Raw genomic sequence first — 13,602 nt, forward strand, 5'->3', positions numbered from 1 at the left:
GCCACCTTTTCCAACTTCTTTGTCACGTGTTGCTGGCATCAAATTCTAAAGTTAATGATTATTTGCAACAACAAAAAATATTTATCAGTTTTAACATTAAGTAAGTTGTCTTTGTAGCTTTGTAGCATATTCAACTGAATATGGGTTGAAAATGATTTGCAAATCATTGTATTCCGTTTATATTTACATCCAACACAATTTCCCAACTCATGTGGAAACAGAGTTTGTATTTAAAAGGGAACCACACCTTTTTTTTTTTTTGCCAAGCGTCACAATTACTATACGGACCAAGAAGACAAAAGTTTTTGTTTTTTTTCCGCTTTTAAAATATAAAAATCGGCTTATTAGTGATTCCCAAAGCCCAAAAAAAGTTTGCGGGCTATAGAGCGTTTTCCGTTCGGGCTCCAGTACTCTGGAATGCCCTCCCGGTAACAGTTCGAAATGCCACCTCAGTAGAAGCATTTAAGTCTCACCTTAAAACTCATTTGTATACTCTAGCCTTTAAATAGACTCCCTTTTTAGACCAGTTGATCTGCCGTTTCTTTTCTTTTTCTTCTATGTCCCACTCTCCCTTGTGGAGGGGGTCCGGTCCGATCCGGTGGCCATGTACTGCTTGCCTGTGTATTGGCTGGGGACATCTCTGCGTTGCTGATCCGCCTCCGCTTGGGATGGTTTCCTACTGGCTCCGCTGTGAACGGGACTCTCGCTGCTATGTTGGATCCGCTTTGGACTGGACTCTCGCGACTGTGTTGGATCCATTATGGATTGAACTTTCACAGTATCATGTTAGACCCGCTCGATATCCATTGCTTTCCTCCTCTCCAAGGTTCTCGTAGTCATCATTGTCACCGACGTTCCACTGGGTCATTATTGTCACCGATGTCCCACTGGGTGTGAGTTTTCCTTGCCCTTATGTGGGCCTACCGAGGATGTCGTAGTGGTCTGTGCAGCCCTTTGAGACACTAGTGATTTAGGGCTATATAAGTAAACATTGATTGATTGATTGATTGATTGATTGATATATATATATATATATATATATATATATATATATATATATATATATATATATATATATATATCGGGGCGGTATGGTGTAGTGGGCAGAGCAGCCGTGCCAGAAACCTGAGGGTTGAAGGTTTGCTCCCTGCCTCTTGACATCAACATCGCTGCCGTTGTGTCTTTGGGCAGGACACTTCACCCTTGTCCCTGGTGCCCCTCACACTGGTGAATGAAAGATGAATGAATGATAGGTGGTGGTCGGAGGGGCCGTAGGCGCAAACTGGCAGCCTCGCTTCCGTCAGTCTACCCCAGGGCAGCTATGGCAAATGTAGCTGATGGGTTCCCACTTCTCTGTGAGTGTTTTGAGTAACTAATAATAGAAAAGCACGATATAAAATCTAATCCATTATATAAATATGTATATTTGTATATATATGTATATGTATATATATATATATATATATATATGTGTATATATATATATATATATATATATATGTATATACACAGTCGCGATCAATAGTTTACATGCACTTGTAAAGAACACAATGTCATGGCTGTCTTGAGTTTCCAATACTTCCAATACTTTTTACAACAATTAATTTTTTGTGATAGAGTGATTGGAGCACATACTTGTTGGTCACAAAAAACATTCATGAAGTTTGTTTCTTTTATGAATTTATTATGGGTCTACTGAAAATGTGACCGAATCTGCTGGGTCAAAAGTATACATACAGTAATGTTATTATTTGGTAACATGTCCCTTTCTACCGATCACCACCTGGGGATGAGTTGGCTGTGACGGTGGGGGAGGATGCCGGACAGACCTGGCAGGCCCAAACGCATTGTGAGGGTCTGCTGGGAACGTCTGGCAGAGTCTCCTGTCAGAGAAAGTTTCAATTCCCACCTCCGGAAGAACTTTGAACATGTCACGAGGGAGGTGCTGGACATTGAGTCCGAGTGGACCATGTTCCGCACCTCTATTGTCGAGGCGGCTGATCAGAGCTGTGGCCGCAAAGTAGTTGGTGCCTGTCGGGGCGGCAATCCTAAAACCCCTTGGTGGACACCAGCGGTGAGGGATGCCGTCAAGCTGTAGAAGGATTCCTATTGGGTCCTTTTGGCTCATAGGACTCCCGGGGCAGTGGACAGGTACCGACAGGCCAAGCGGTGTGCAGCTTCAGCAGTCGCGGAGGCAAAAACTCGGACGTGGGAGGAGTTCGGGGAAGCCATGGAAATTGACTTCCGGACGGCTTTGAAGTGATTCTGGACCACCTTCCGCCGCCTCAGGAAGGGGAAGCAGTGCACTATCAACACCGTGTAAGGTTCGGATGGTGTTCTGCTGACCTGAACTGCGGATGTTGTGGATAGGTGGAAGGAATACTTCGAAGACCTCCTCAATCCCACCAACACATCTTCCTATGAGGAAGCAGTGCCTGGGGGTTGTGTGGCGGACTCTCCTATTTCTGAGGCTGAGGTAGTTGAAATGATCCTCGGTGGCAAGGCCCCAGGGGTGGATGACATCCGCCCGGAGTTCCTTAAGGCTCTGGATGCTGTGGGACTGTCTTGGTTGACAAGACTCTGCAGCATCGGGTGGACATCGGGGGCGGTACCTCCGGGTTGGCAGACCGGGGTGGTGGTTTCTTTCTTTAAGAAGGGGGACCGTAGGGTGTGTTCCAACTATCGTGGGATCACACTCCTCATTCTTCCCGGTAAGGTTCATTCAGGTGTACTGGAGAGGAGGCTACGCCGGATAGTCAAACGTCGGATTCAGGAGGAACAGTGTGGTTTTTGTCCTGGTCGTGGATCCCGGGACCAGCTCTTTACTCTCGGCAGGGGTCTTGAGGGTGCATGGGAGTTTGCCCAACCAGTCTACATGTGCTTTGTGGACTTGGAGATACATTCGACCGTGTCCCCCGGGAAGTCCTGTGGGGAGTGCTCAGAGCGTGTGGGGTATCGGACTGTCTTATTGTGGCGGTCCGCTCCCTCTACGATCAGTGCCAGAGCTTCGTCTGCATTGCCGGCAGTAAGTCGAACACATTTCCAGTGAGGGTTGGACTCCGTTCATAACTTTTATGGACAGAATTTCTAGGCGCAGTCAAGGCGTTAAGGGGTTCCGGTTTGGTGACCGCAGGATTAGGTCTCTGCTTTTTGCAGATGATGTGGTCCTGATGGTTTCATCTGACTGGGATCTTCAACTCTCACTGGATCGGTTCGCAGCCGAGTGTGAAGCGACTGGAATGAGCATCAGCCCCTCCAATTCCATGGTTCTTGCCCGGAAAAGGGTGGAATGCCATCTCCGGGTTGGGGAGGAGACCCTGCCCCAAGTGGAGGAGTTAAAGTACGTAGGAGTCTTGTTCATGAGTGAGGGAAGAGTGGATCGTGAGATCGACAAGCGGATCGATGCAGTGTCTTCAGTAATGCGGACGTTGTACCGATCCGTTGTGGTGAAGAAGGAGCTGAGGCGGAAGGCAAAGCTATCAATTTACCGGTCGACCTACGTTCCCATCCTCACCTACGGTCATGAGCTTTGAGTCATGACCGAAAGGATAAGATCACGGGTACAAGCGGCCGAAATGAGTTTCCTCCGCCGTGTGGCGGGGCTCTCCCTTAGAGATAGGGTGAGAAGCTCTGCCATCCGGGAGGAACTCAAAGTAAAGCCGCTGCTCCTTCACAACGAGAGGAGCCAGATGAGGTGGTTCGGGCATCTGGTCAGGATGCCATCCGAACGCCTCCCTAGGGAGGTGTTTAGGGCACGTCCAACCGGTAGGAAGCCACGGGGAAGACCCAGGACACGTTGGGAAGACTATGTCTCCCGGCTGGCCTGGGAACGCCTCGGGATCCCCCGGGAAGAGCTAGACGAAATGGCTGGGGAGAGGGAAGTCTGGGTTTCCCTGCTTAGGCTGGTACCCCCGCGACCCGACCTCAGATAAGCGGAAGAAGATGGATGGATGGATGGCAAGTTTCACTGCAATAAGGCACTTTTGGTCGCCATCCACAAGCTTCTGGGAAGCTTCTGGTTGAATTTTTGACCACTTATCTTGACAAAATTGGTACAGTTCATCTAAATTTGTTGGTTTTCTGACATTGACTTGTTTTCTTCAGCATTGCCCACACGTTTAAGTCAGGACTTTGGGAAGGCCATTCTAAAACCTTAATTGTAGCTTAATTTGGCCATTCCTTTACCATTTTTGACGTGTGATTAAGGTATTGTCCTGTTGGAACACCCAACTGCACCCAAGACCCAACCTCCACTCTGATAATTTTAGGTTGTCCTGAAGAATTTGGAGGTAATCCTCCTTTTTCACTGTCCCATTTACTCTCTGTAAAGCACCAGTTCCCTTGGCAGCAAAACAGGCCCAGAGCATAATAATACCACCACTATGCTTGACCGTAGGATTGGTGTTCCAAGGATTATAGGCCTCACCTTTTCTCCTCCAAACATATTGCTGGATATTGTGGCCAAACAGCTAAATTTTTGTTTCATCTGACCACAAAACTTTCTTCCAGAAGTGGCAAAGTTGGTAGAGTGGCTGTGCCAGCAATCTGAGGGTTACTTGTTCAATCCCCACCTTCTACCATCCTAGTCACGTCCGTTGTGTCCTTGGGCAAGACACTTCACCCTTGCTCCTGATGGGTCCTGGTTAGCGCCTTGCATGGCAGCTCCCGCCGTCAGTGTGTGAATGTGTGTGTGAATGGGCGAATGTGGAAATACGGTCAAAGTGCTTTGGGCTCCTTAAAGGGTAGAAAAGCGCTATACAAGTACAACCCATTTACCATTTATCTTTTTCCATGTGATGTCAGATGAAATGAATGGCTAAATCAGGCTCCAATGAAGGTTTTAGAATGTCCTTCCCAAAGACCTGACCTAAATGTGTGAACAATGCTGAAGAAACAAGTTCATGTCAGAAAACCAACATATTTGGCTGAACTGTACCAATTCTGTTAGAGGAGTGGTCAAAAATTCCACCTTGCCAGAAGCTTGTGGATGGCTACCAAAAGCACCTTATTGCAGTGAAACTTGCCAAAGGACATGTAACCAAATATTAACATTGCTGTATGTATACTTTTGACCCAGCAGATGTGGTCTTTTTTGGTAGACCCATAATGAATTAATAAAAGAACCAAACTTCATGAATGTTTTTTGTGACCAACAAGTATGTGCTCCAATCACTCTATCACGTAAAAATAAGAGTTGTAGAAATTATTGAAAACTCAAGACAGAGATAGATAGAGATATAGATAGATAGATAGTACTTTATTGATCTATGTCTGTCTTGAGTTTACAATAATTTCTACAACTCTTATGATATTATGTTCTTTAAAACTTTATATACAGTACAGGCCAAAAGTTTGGACACACTTTCTCATTCATAACACAACTGATGGTCCCAACCCCATTGATAAGCAAGACATTCCTCTAGCCAACCCTGATAAGGCACACCTGTGAAGTGAAAACCATTTTAGGTGACTACCTCTTGAAGCTCATCGAGAGAATGTCAAGAATGTGCGAAGCAGTAATCAAAGCAAAGGGTGGCTATTTTGAAGAAACTAAAATATAAAACATGTTTTCAGTTATTTCACCTTTTTTTTGTTAAGTACATACCTCCACATGTTTTCATAGTTTTGAGGCCTTTAGTGACAATCTACAACGTAAATAGTCATGAAAATAAAGAAAACGCATTGATTGAGAAGGTGTGTCCCAACTTTTGGCCTGTACTGTATATACATATACGTGTGCGTGGGTGCGCGGGTGCGTGTGTGTGTGTGTATACACACAGTTACTTTACATGCAGTAGACTTTCGGTCCTCGTCCAAATTATTGCGGCCCCCAAGTCAAAACGTTTGGACACCCCTGTTTTAAATGATCAACACAAAATTGTCAACCTGCTTTTTTTAAACTTTCAGGTGTTTTCGACTTCTGATCAAGAGGAGATCAGAAAAAAATGTGTATTCCTTTCCCTAATGTTTGCAGTTATCGGATTTGTATCTTTTTTTATTACATTTCTTCAGGTATGCATGCACACATTTTTCCACAACATGATTTGTACAGTGTAATGATCACAATTAAAATAAGTTGAGCATTAGCCATAGTTTACTGAACATAAGTTATGAAAATAAAATCTAAAAAAGTAATGTTAGCTTTTACAAAACCAGTGAAGTTTGTACGTTGTGTAAATCGTAAATAAAAACAGAATACAATGATTTGCAAATCCTTTTCAACTTATATTCAGTTGAATATACTGGGTTCCGCTAATGCAAAGCCTCCTAAGCAGATCAAAAAAATATTCCATCTGGGAAAATGGTACCGCTCGTGCTGTGGAACAAAGTTTGGAGAAAGAAACAATTGAATGAACGGCCTTAGGACACATTGTGAAAGATCCTGCGCTGCCCACATTGGACTTGTTTGCCACAATAAATGTTGTCGTCGTCATGAGTGATCGCCAAACACGTTTACACCGGATACCTTTCTTGACAAAAACCTGGTCGGAGATCAAACCCATTCTCTGGGCCACAAGGGGCACATATAAGTACAAAACCCAAAACCAGTGAAGTTGGCACGTTGAGTAAATGGTAAATAAAACAGAATACAATGATTTGCAAACCCCTTTCAACCTATATTTAATTGAATAGACTGCAAAGACAATATATTTAATGTTCGAACTGACAAACTTTATTATAGCTCATTTGGAAATTGATGCCTGCAAAATGTTTTAAAAAAGCTGGCACAAGTGGCAAAAAGACTGAGAAAGTTGAGGAATGCTCATCAAACACTTGTTTGTAGCATCCCACAGGTGAACAGGCTAATTGGGAAAAGGTGGGTGTCATGATTGGGTATAAAAGCAGCTTTCATGAAATGCTCAGTCATTCACAAACAAGGATGGGGCGAGGGTCACCACTTTGTCAACAACAACAAAATTAACAACATTTCTCAAACAGCTATTGCAAGGAATTTACGGATTTCACCATCTACGGTCTGTAATATCATCAAAAGTTTCAAAGAATCTGGAGAGATCACTGCACTTGAGCACAAGGCCGAAAACCAACCCATGCCCATGCCCATGACCTTCGATCCCTCAGGCGGTACTGCATCAAAAAGCAACATCAGTGTGTAAGGGACATCACCACATGGGCTCAGAAACACTTCAGAAAAGCATTGTCAGTAACTAGAGTTTGTCGATACATCTTTAAGTGAAAGTTAAAACTCTACTGTGCAAAGCCAAAGCCAATTATCAACAACACCCAGAAACGCTGCTGGCTATGCTGGCCCCGAGCTCATCTAAGATGGACTTACGCAAAGTGGTAAAGTGTTCTGTGGTCTGACGAGTCCATTTTTTAAATTGTTTTTGGAAACTGTGGACGTTGTGTCGTCTGTACCAAAGAGGAAAAGAACCGTCTGGATTGCTCTAGGCGCAAAGTACAAAAGCCAGCATCTGTGATGGTATTGGGGTGTATTAGTGTTAAAGGTAACTTACACATCTGTGAAGGCACCATTAATGCTGAAAGGTTCATACAGGTTTTGGGGCCACATATGTGGCAATCCAAGCAAGATCTTTTTTGTGGACGCCCCTGCTTATTTCAACAAGACTACGCCAAGCCACATTCTGCACGTGTTACAAATGCGTTGCTTCGTAGTAAAAGAGTGCGGGTACTACACTGGCCTGCCTGTAGTCCAGACCTCTTATTGAAAATGTGTGGCGCATTGTGAAGCGTCAAATACCATAAGGGAGACCCCGGACTGTTGAACAACTTGTGCGGTACATCAAGCCAGAATGGGAAAAAATTGCACTTCAAAAATTGGTCTCTTTTACTGAGTGTTGTTGAAAAGAAAGGCCATGTAACACAGTGGTAAAATGCGCCTGTGCCAATTTTTTTGCAATGTGTTGCTGCCGTTAAATTCTAAGTTAATGATTATTTACAATTAAAAAAATTATGTTTCTCAATTCAAACAATAAATATCTTGTCTTTGCAGTCTATTCAATTGAATATAAGTTGAAAAGGATTTGCAAATCATTGTATTCCGTTTTTTATTTACGATTTACACAACGTGCCAACTTCACCGGTTTTGTAGTTACCACAGCAGGTTGCGGCAAATATTGTACAGTATATGACTATAATTTATGTTGAACATTAACAACATATTGTCATACTTATGGCCACTGAATAAATAAGTTGACAACATTTTTGTCCACTCTTTAAGAATGAACTTCATATTTCCGTAGTGTTTAAAGTGTGTTCATACCTTTCTATTTCACAGGGTTTCTGTTTTGGTATATCTGAACAGAACCTGACTATGAAACTGAGACATGCATCTTTTAAGGCTATGTTGAGGCAGGTGAGTGTGTCAATTAATTCTCATTGGACTTGTATGTTATGTCAAAAGGATTGTTAACTTGTGATCCTGACTAGTGTTTCCAAAGATACACAGTTAAAAAAATAAGTCTTACGATCATTACAGTGTAAGTCCATGTCAGTCACATATTAAGTTGTTCAGTTGGTATCGATCAAATTCATCTGCTGCTGTAAAAATGAGACAAACAACGTGGAAGTGAGAGGCAATTAGCAAGATAACCCTGATTGAGAAATGCTTTAGCAGATAGTGGTCACAGACCATTTTGGTCGCCTCACTTTTCAAATGTTGTCTTGTTTGTCATTTTTGCAGTGCCCAAGCTGCTTGTGGTAGCATGAGGTGATATGTGCAGTTCCATGTTGTCTCTCATAATGATTGTGAATTATAGGCAAAATTCCCAAAAAAATGCAGTTCCCCTTTATCCCCCCTTAAATGACTTAAATAATGCTCTCAACTTAAAACATAACAAAAACCTTAGGGACCACTTGTATCTCAAACTACTCGTATGTTAAGGTACTCACAAGTTCAGGTACCACTGTACCAACAAATATCACAGCAATGGATCGCTCTCAAGGGTGACCCATTATTTTTATCTTAAGCAGGCAACAGCTTTAATGCTTTGGAACATAAACAAAAGTTTACAATCGATAAGCACAAGTTTATTGGGCCGTGTATTCAATGCCTGCCCTAAAAAGCTAATAAGGAGGAAAGCTGCACATGTAAATAAACAGCGTGAGCGTGAGCCACGGGAGCTATTTTGTGGATAATTAAGTAGAATTAAGTGGTATCTGGTTAATGATTTGGGGTTCCACTGATAATGCTTAGGTTTTTTTTTCTCTCAACAAATTAATAAAATAAATTGTAATCAATCAAGAGTTTCAACTTTTTTATCAATTCCTTGAGATCTGTAAAACAGCTTACTGATATTTCTCTTAGGACCTTGACTGGTTTGATAACCCCAATAATAGTGTTGGAGCTCTCTCAACAAGGCTGGCCTCTGATGCTGCTCAAGTACAAGGAGTAAGGCACTTCTTGCTCTAGTATACACATAATGTTATTTTACCACACTGATTAACACTGTTTTCTTTGGTTTAGGTTACAGGATTACGTTTGGCCGCCATCGTCCAAAACATTGCCAACATGACAACCTGTCTGATTGTTTCCTTTTTGTATGGCTGGGAACTAAGTCTGCTCTTACTAGTCATAGGTCCGGTCATGATAGCGGGTGGAAGTGTGCAGGCGCGCTTGATAGCTGGACACACTAGAGAGGACATGAAGGAGCTGGAGATGGCTGGAAAGGTGGGCATTTGGTTGTGGATATGTTCAGCTCAACTGCGTGGTGCCTTCTCAGCTCAGCACTGCTTTACTCCACAGTTACCCTTTTACAATTTCAAAACCTGAAACAAATTGTTAGTCAGGGTTATTAAAATGTGTTGAGCAAATATCATAGGGATCACATAAAACACTGTTGGTCACTCACTACTTGAGCAAATTCATCAATCCCGTCATTCACTCTCTCCACATTATTGCAGCAGTCTGGTTTTCTTCTGTCATCAAGTTATCTATTGTCTTTCTCCTTTGTGCAGTGCTTCTCAAACGGGTGAGGCATCAGGTAGAACCTACCGTGTCTTTTTTCATGCTTGAACGGTAGCAGTAAACATCCAGCTAGGTGGCATCCGACCAGGAAATATGACAAAGTATTGGGTTTTAGGAAATGGTGATATGTAGCATCTTAAACGTTAAAGATTAGTTGTCATAAACTCTTTATTTGGAACATGTCAACAACTAGCTTGACACATGCATATTGTTAAATTTGAAACTATTCTACAGTGGAAAAATGACAGGTCCAAACTGAGGCGAGCTGAGTACCATGTGCTTGTGCTGGCTACGATTGTGCTTCAAGTGCGCTCCTGTGGTATACAACATGTATGTTTTCATGATGCGTCTCATCAGATTTTTACAGAAGCCACTGACAATATCCGTACTGTTGCATCTCTGACCAGAGAGCCATTGTTTGAATCTTTGTACCACAACAACCTCAGCGTTCCATTCAGGTATGTGATTTCCCACATCCACTGTGTATGAATATTTGAAAAGATAAAAACATATACTGTATTTGTACCTTTTCCTTTTCTTTGCAGGAACTCCATCATAAAAGCCCATGTGCAGGGTTTTGGCTTTGGCTTAACCCAAGCCATGCTATACTTTGCCTATGCAGGATGTTTCTACTTTGGAGCTTGGCTTATTGACAAAGGACGAATGAATGTTGAGGGAGTTTTCTTGTGAGTGTAATCCATTTTTGGAGATCAACTGTCTTCTGTCAAACAATTCTACAACACTGGACAAAACATGAACACTTACAAAATATACATTTTCCTAAAGTGTAAACTGAATGTCTTCTCTCAGAGTTGTTATGGTGCTTATATATGGTGCTATATCTGTTGGAGAGACCAATGCTTTCACTCCAAACTATGCCAAAGCCAAAATATCAGCCACTCGTATTATGGTGCTTCTGAAAAGACAGCCAGCTATTGATAATCTTTCAGAAGAAGGACAGACACTGGTAAGCAGTTAAAATCCTCACATGAGCTCAAGTACTGATTATAAATCTACAGTCTTAATACATGTTCTCTCTTGTTTCAAATGCCAGGAGCAATTTGATGGCAACGTGCAATTTGAGGGTGTCAAGTTTAAATACACTTGCCGCCCTAATGTATCTGTCCTCCAAGGGCTGAATCTGAAGGTGTGCAAGGGAGAGACATTGGCACTGGTAGGAAGCAGTGGCTGTGGAAAAAGCACAACCATCCATCTATTGGAGAGGTTCTATGACACTACACATGGCAGAGTGGTGAGAAGACAAATACAACTTTTGACATTCTTAATGAGTACTTCACTGCACAAATAATCTCTAGAAAAAGACACATACATGCTACTTGATGTAACAGCTTTGTGAGAGACAGTAATTGGATTTATTGCTTCTTCTTTTTTTGCTCCCTTGGAAAATACTTATACATTGACTTAATTTACCACAGTCCAGTGCATGATATAAAGACATCACTTTAGTCAAATTAACTACACCAAAGTAGAGTAATAGCTGTAAGCTTAATTACTTAAGACTAAAACTAAGTGGGAGTTATTTTTACCAACATTAACTTGGTCTAACTTTAGCCTTGCTTAAGACTTAGCGGGACTCATCCTTTCTTTTGTCCTATTTGGTCTGCTAGATGCTTGATTCCAAGAGTGTAAAAGAGCTGAACATCCACTGGCTGAGGTCTCAGATAGGTATTGTGTCCCAGGAGCCTGTGCTGTTTGACTGTAGCTTGGCTGAAAACATCGCCTATGGAGACAACAGTCGCACTGTAACTATGGAGGAGATTAAGGCAGCTGCTGAGGCAGCCAACATTCACAGCTTCATTGAAAACCTGCCAAATGTAATCATTCTTTGGTCTTGAAGACTTTGTTTGTTTGTTTTTTGCTTAATTAACCAAACTTTGGAGAGTTATACAATTATTTTTTTAAGCCAAACATTGAAAATAATTTACAGTAAAAGCACCAGCATCCATTCTGGATATTGTTATTAATCATTTTGGTAATGTTTATTTAATACATGGACTAACTTTCCTTGTGTTTGCTTGAGCAGAAGTATGACACTCAGGCAGGCGATAAGGGGACCCAGCTTTCAGGTGGTCAGAAACAACGAATAGCCATAGCCCGAGCCCTCCTCCGTAACCCCAAAGTGTTGCTTCTAGATGAAGCCACGTCTGCACTTGACACTGAGAGCGAGAAGGTGGGCTTTTCTTCTTTTCTAGAATAGCTATGCATTCTTCCATCTCATTTGTTTGACTTTTGTCTATTCTGTTGCTTGATCCAGGTGGTGCAGGAGGCATTGGACAAAGCAAGGCAGGGCAGGACATGTATCGTTATAGCCCACCGTCTGTCCACCATCCAAAACGCAGACCTCATTGCTGTCATTAAGGATGGTTTGGTGGTAGAACAAGGAACACATCAACAACTGTTAGCCAAAAAGGGAGTCTATCACATGCTGGTCAATACCCAGATGGGTGATGGATGGGAAGAAACACATTAAGACAAATCATAATTAAGTTGAAATGTATTGCTTGAATGAAAAGACAGACTGGGGATTATTGTTTCAGTTAAACAGAGTTTATTTGCTACAAATGCATCCCTCCAGGATTTTGCAATGTTCATTCGCAGCAATTTCCGCAAATTTAACCAATCCCCGCAATTTCCCTGAACTTTTTCGCCAATCAAATTTGTCCAAGCAATACTCAAATGCAACACAACTGTCTAACCCCGTCAAATGTCTCCGTGCATCGCCAGACACCTTCACTTCCCTATTTACATTGCCTGACATTTATTTTAACTTTAAAAACCTGCTCGGGAATGTCTGAAATAAAGCAGATGATAAGGCATAATATTAATTTGAATAACAATGATAAAAGAAAATAAGACAGACTTCGGTGGAGATTTTTTTTTACAAACTATGCATAAATGTTTGTGAATTGGTCATTTGTATAAACATAAAACATGCTAGCAGAGTGTGCACAATTTTGATTAAGATATTTTTTAAATACAGTAAGTATTTAATAAGTAAGTAACTAATATAAGTAATATAACAATAAGTAGTATAGTAACTAATTTTACATTTCATGAATATATTGAAAATAACTTTAATAGGCATGCAGTATCTCACACTCATAAGTGTGTACACCCTTCAACCAGTTTTACTACTGTACACATATTTAATAGGGAGAATACTAAAAATGAACTGAAATAACTTTTTCCAATCATTTTAGAACTTGCAAGCGTACTTCTTCTTACTCGACGTCGCCATGTCTGTTCTTCGTTCTTCTGCTTCGTCCCTGTTATGTTTTTGGACATTACTACTTGCCGTAGTTTTGAAGCAATGCATGATGGGAATCCGGATGTTGTGTGTCAGTGTATTAACGTGCTGACTGGAATAAACACACGCTAAGAAATAGATCCTTGCCTGGCTACTTTATGGGTTTAAAATAAACCTATGGATAACAGAGACATACATTATATAATAGTCTCATTTTCAGGTAAGAAAGGACGCTAAAGGCAGTGCCTTTAAGGCACGCCCCCAATATTGTTGTCCTGGTGGAATTTGGGCGAATGGTATTCCCGGGAGATTTTGGGGAGGGGCACTAAAATTCGGTAGTCTCCCGGGAAAATCGGGAGGGTTGGCAAGTGTGCGTGAAAGTAAGTAT

The 13,602-nt window shown here is 41.9% G+C and overlaps 1 protein-coding gene across 17 annotated transcripts in view; it reads left to right on the top strand.

The window, feature by feature from the left end:
- LOC133561923 (phosphatidylcholine translocator ABCB4-like) overlaps positions 1 to 13,352 on the top strand; it is a 76,637-nt gene extending 63,285 nt beyond the window's left edge. For all 17 annotated transcript variants that reach the window (XM_061915602.1, XM_061915615.1, XM_061915614.1 and 14 more), the window contains 11 exons: positions 5,908 to 6,012; positions 8,258 to 8,335; positions 9,287 to 9,370; positions 9,446 to 9,649; positions 10,304 to 10,404; positions 10,492 to 10,632; positions 10,757 to 10,913; positions 11,001 to 11,198; positions 11,575 to 11,781; positions 11,991 to 12,137; positions 12,222 to 13,352. In XM_061915602.1, the coding sequence (XP_061771586.1) occupies positions 5,908 to 6,012; positions 8,258 to 8,335; positions 9,287 to 9,370; positions 9,446 to 9,649; positions 10,304 to 10,404; positions 10,492 to 10,632; positions 10,757 to 10,913; positions 11,001 to 11,198; positions 11,575 to 11,781; positions 11,991 to 12,137; positions 12,222 to 12,437 (1,638 nt within the window). In that variant the 3' untranslated portion in view covers positions 12,438 to 13,352. The remainder of the gene's footprint in view (positions 1 to 5,907; positions 6,013 to 8,257; positions 8,336 to 9,286; positions 9,371 to 9,445; positions 9,650 to 10,303; positions 10,405 to 10,491; positions 10,633 to 10,756; positions 10,914 to 11,000; positions 11,199 to 11,574; positions 11,782 to 11,990; positions 12,138 to 12,221) is intronic.
- The last annotated feature ends 250 nt before the right edge of the window (positions 13,353 to 13,602 follow it).

The sequence above is a fragment of the Nerophis ophidion genome, linkage group LG11, assembly GCF_033978795.1.
Source record: "Nerophis ophidion isolate RoL-2023_Sa linkage group LG11, RoL_Noph_v1.0, whole genome shotgun sequence".
In the NCBI taxonomy this organism is placed as follows: Eukaryota; Metazoa; Chordata; class Actinopteri; order Syngnathiformes; family Syngnathidae; genus Nerophis; species Nerophis ophidion.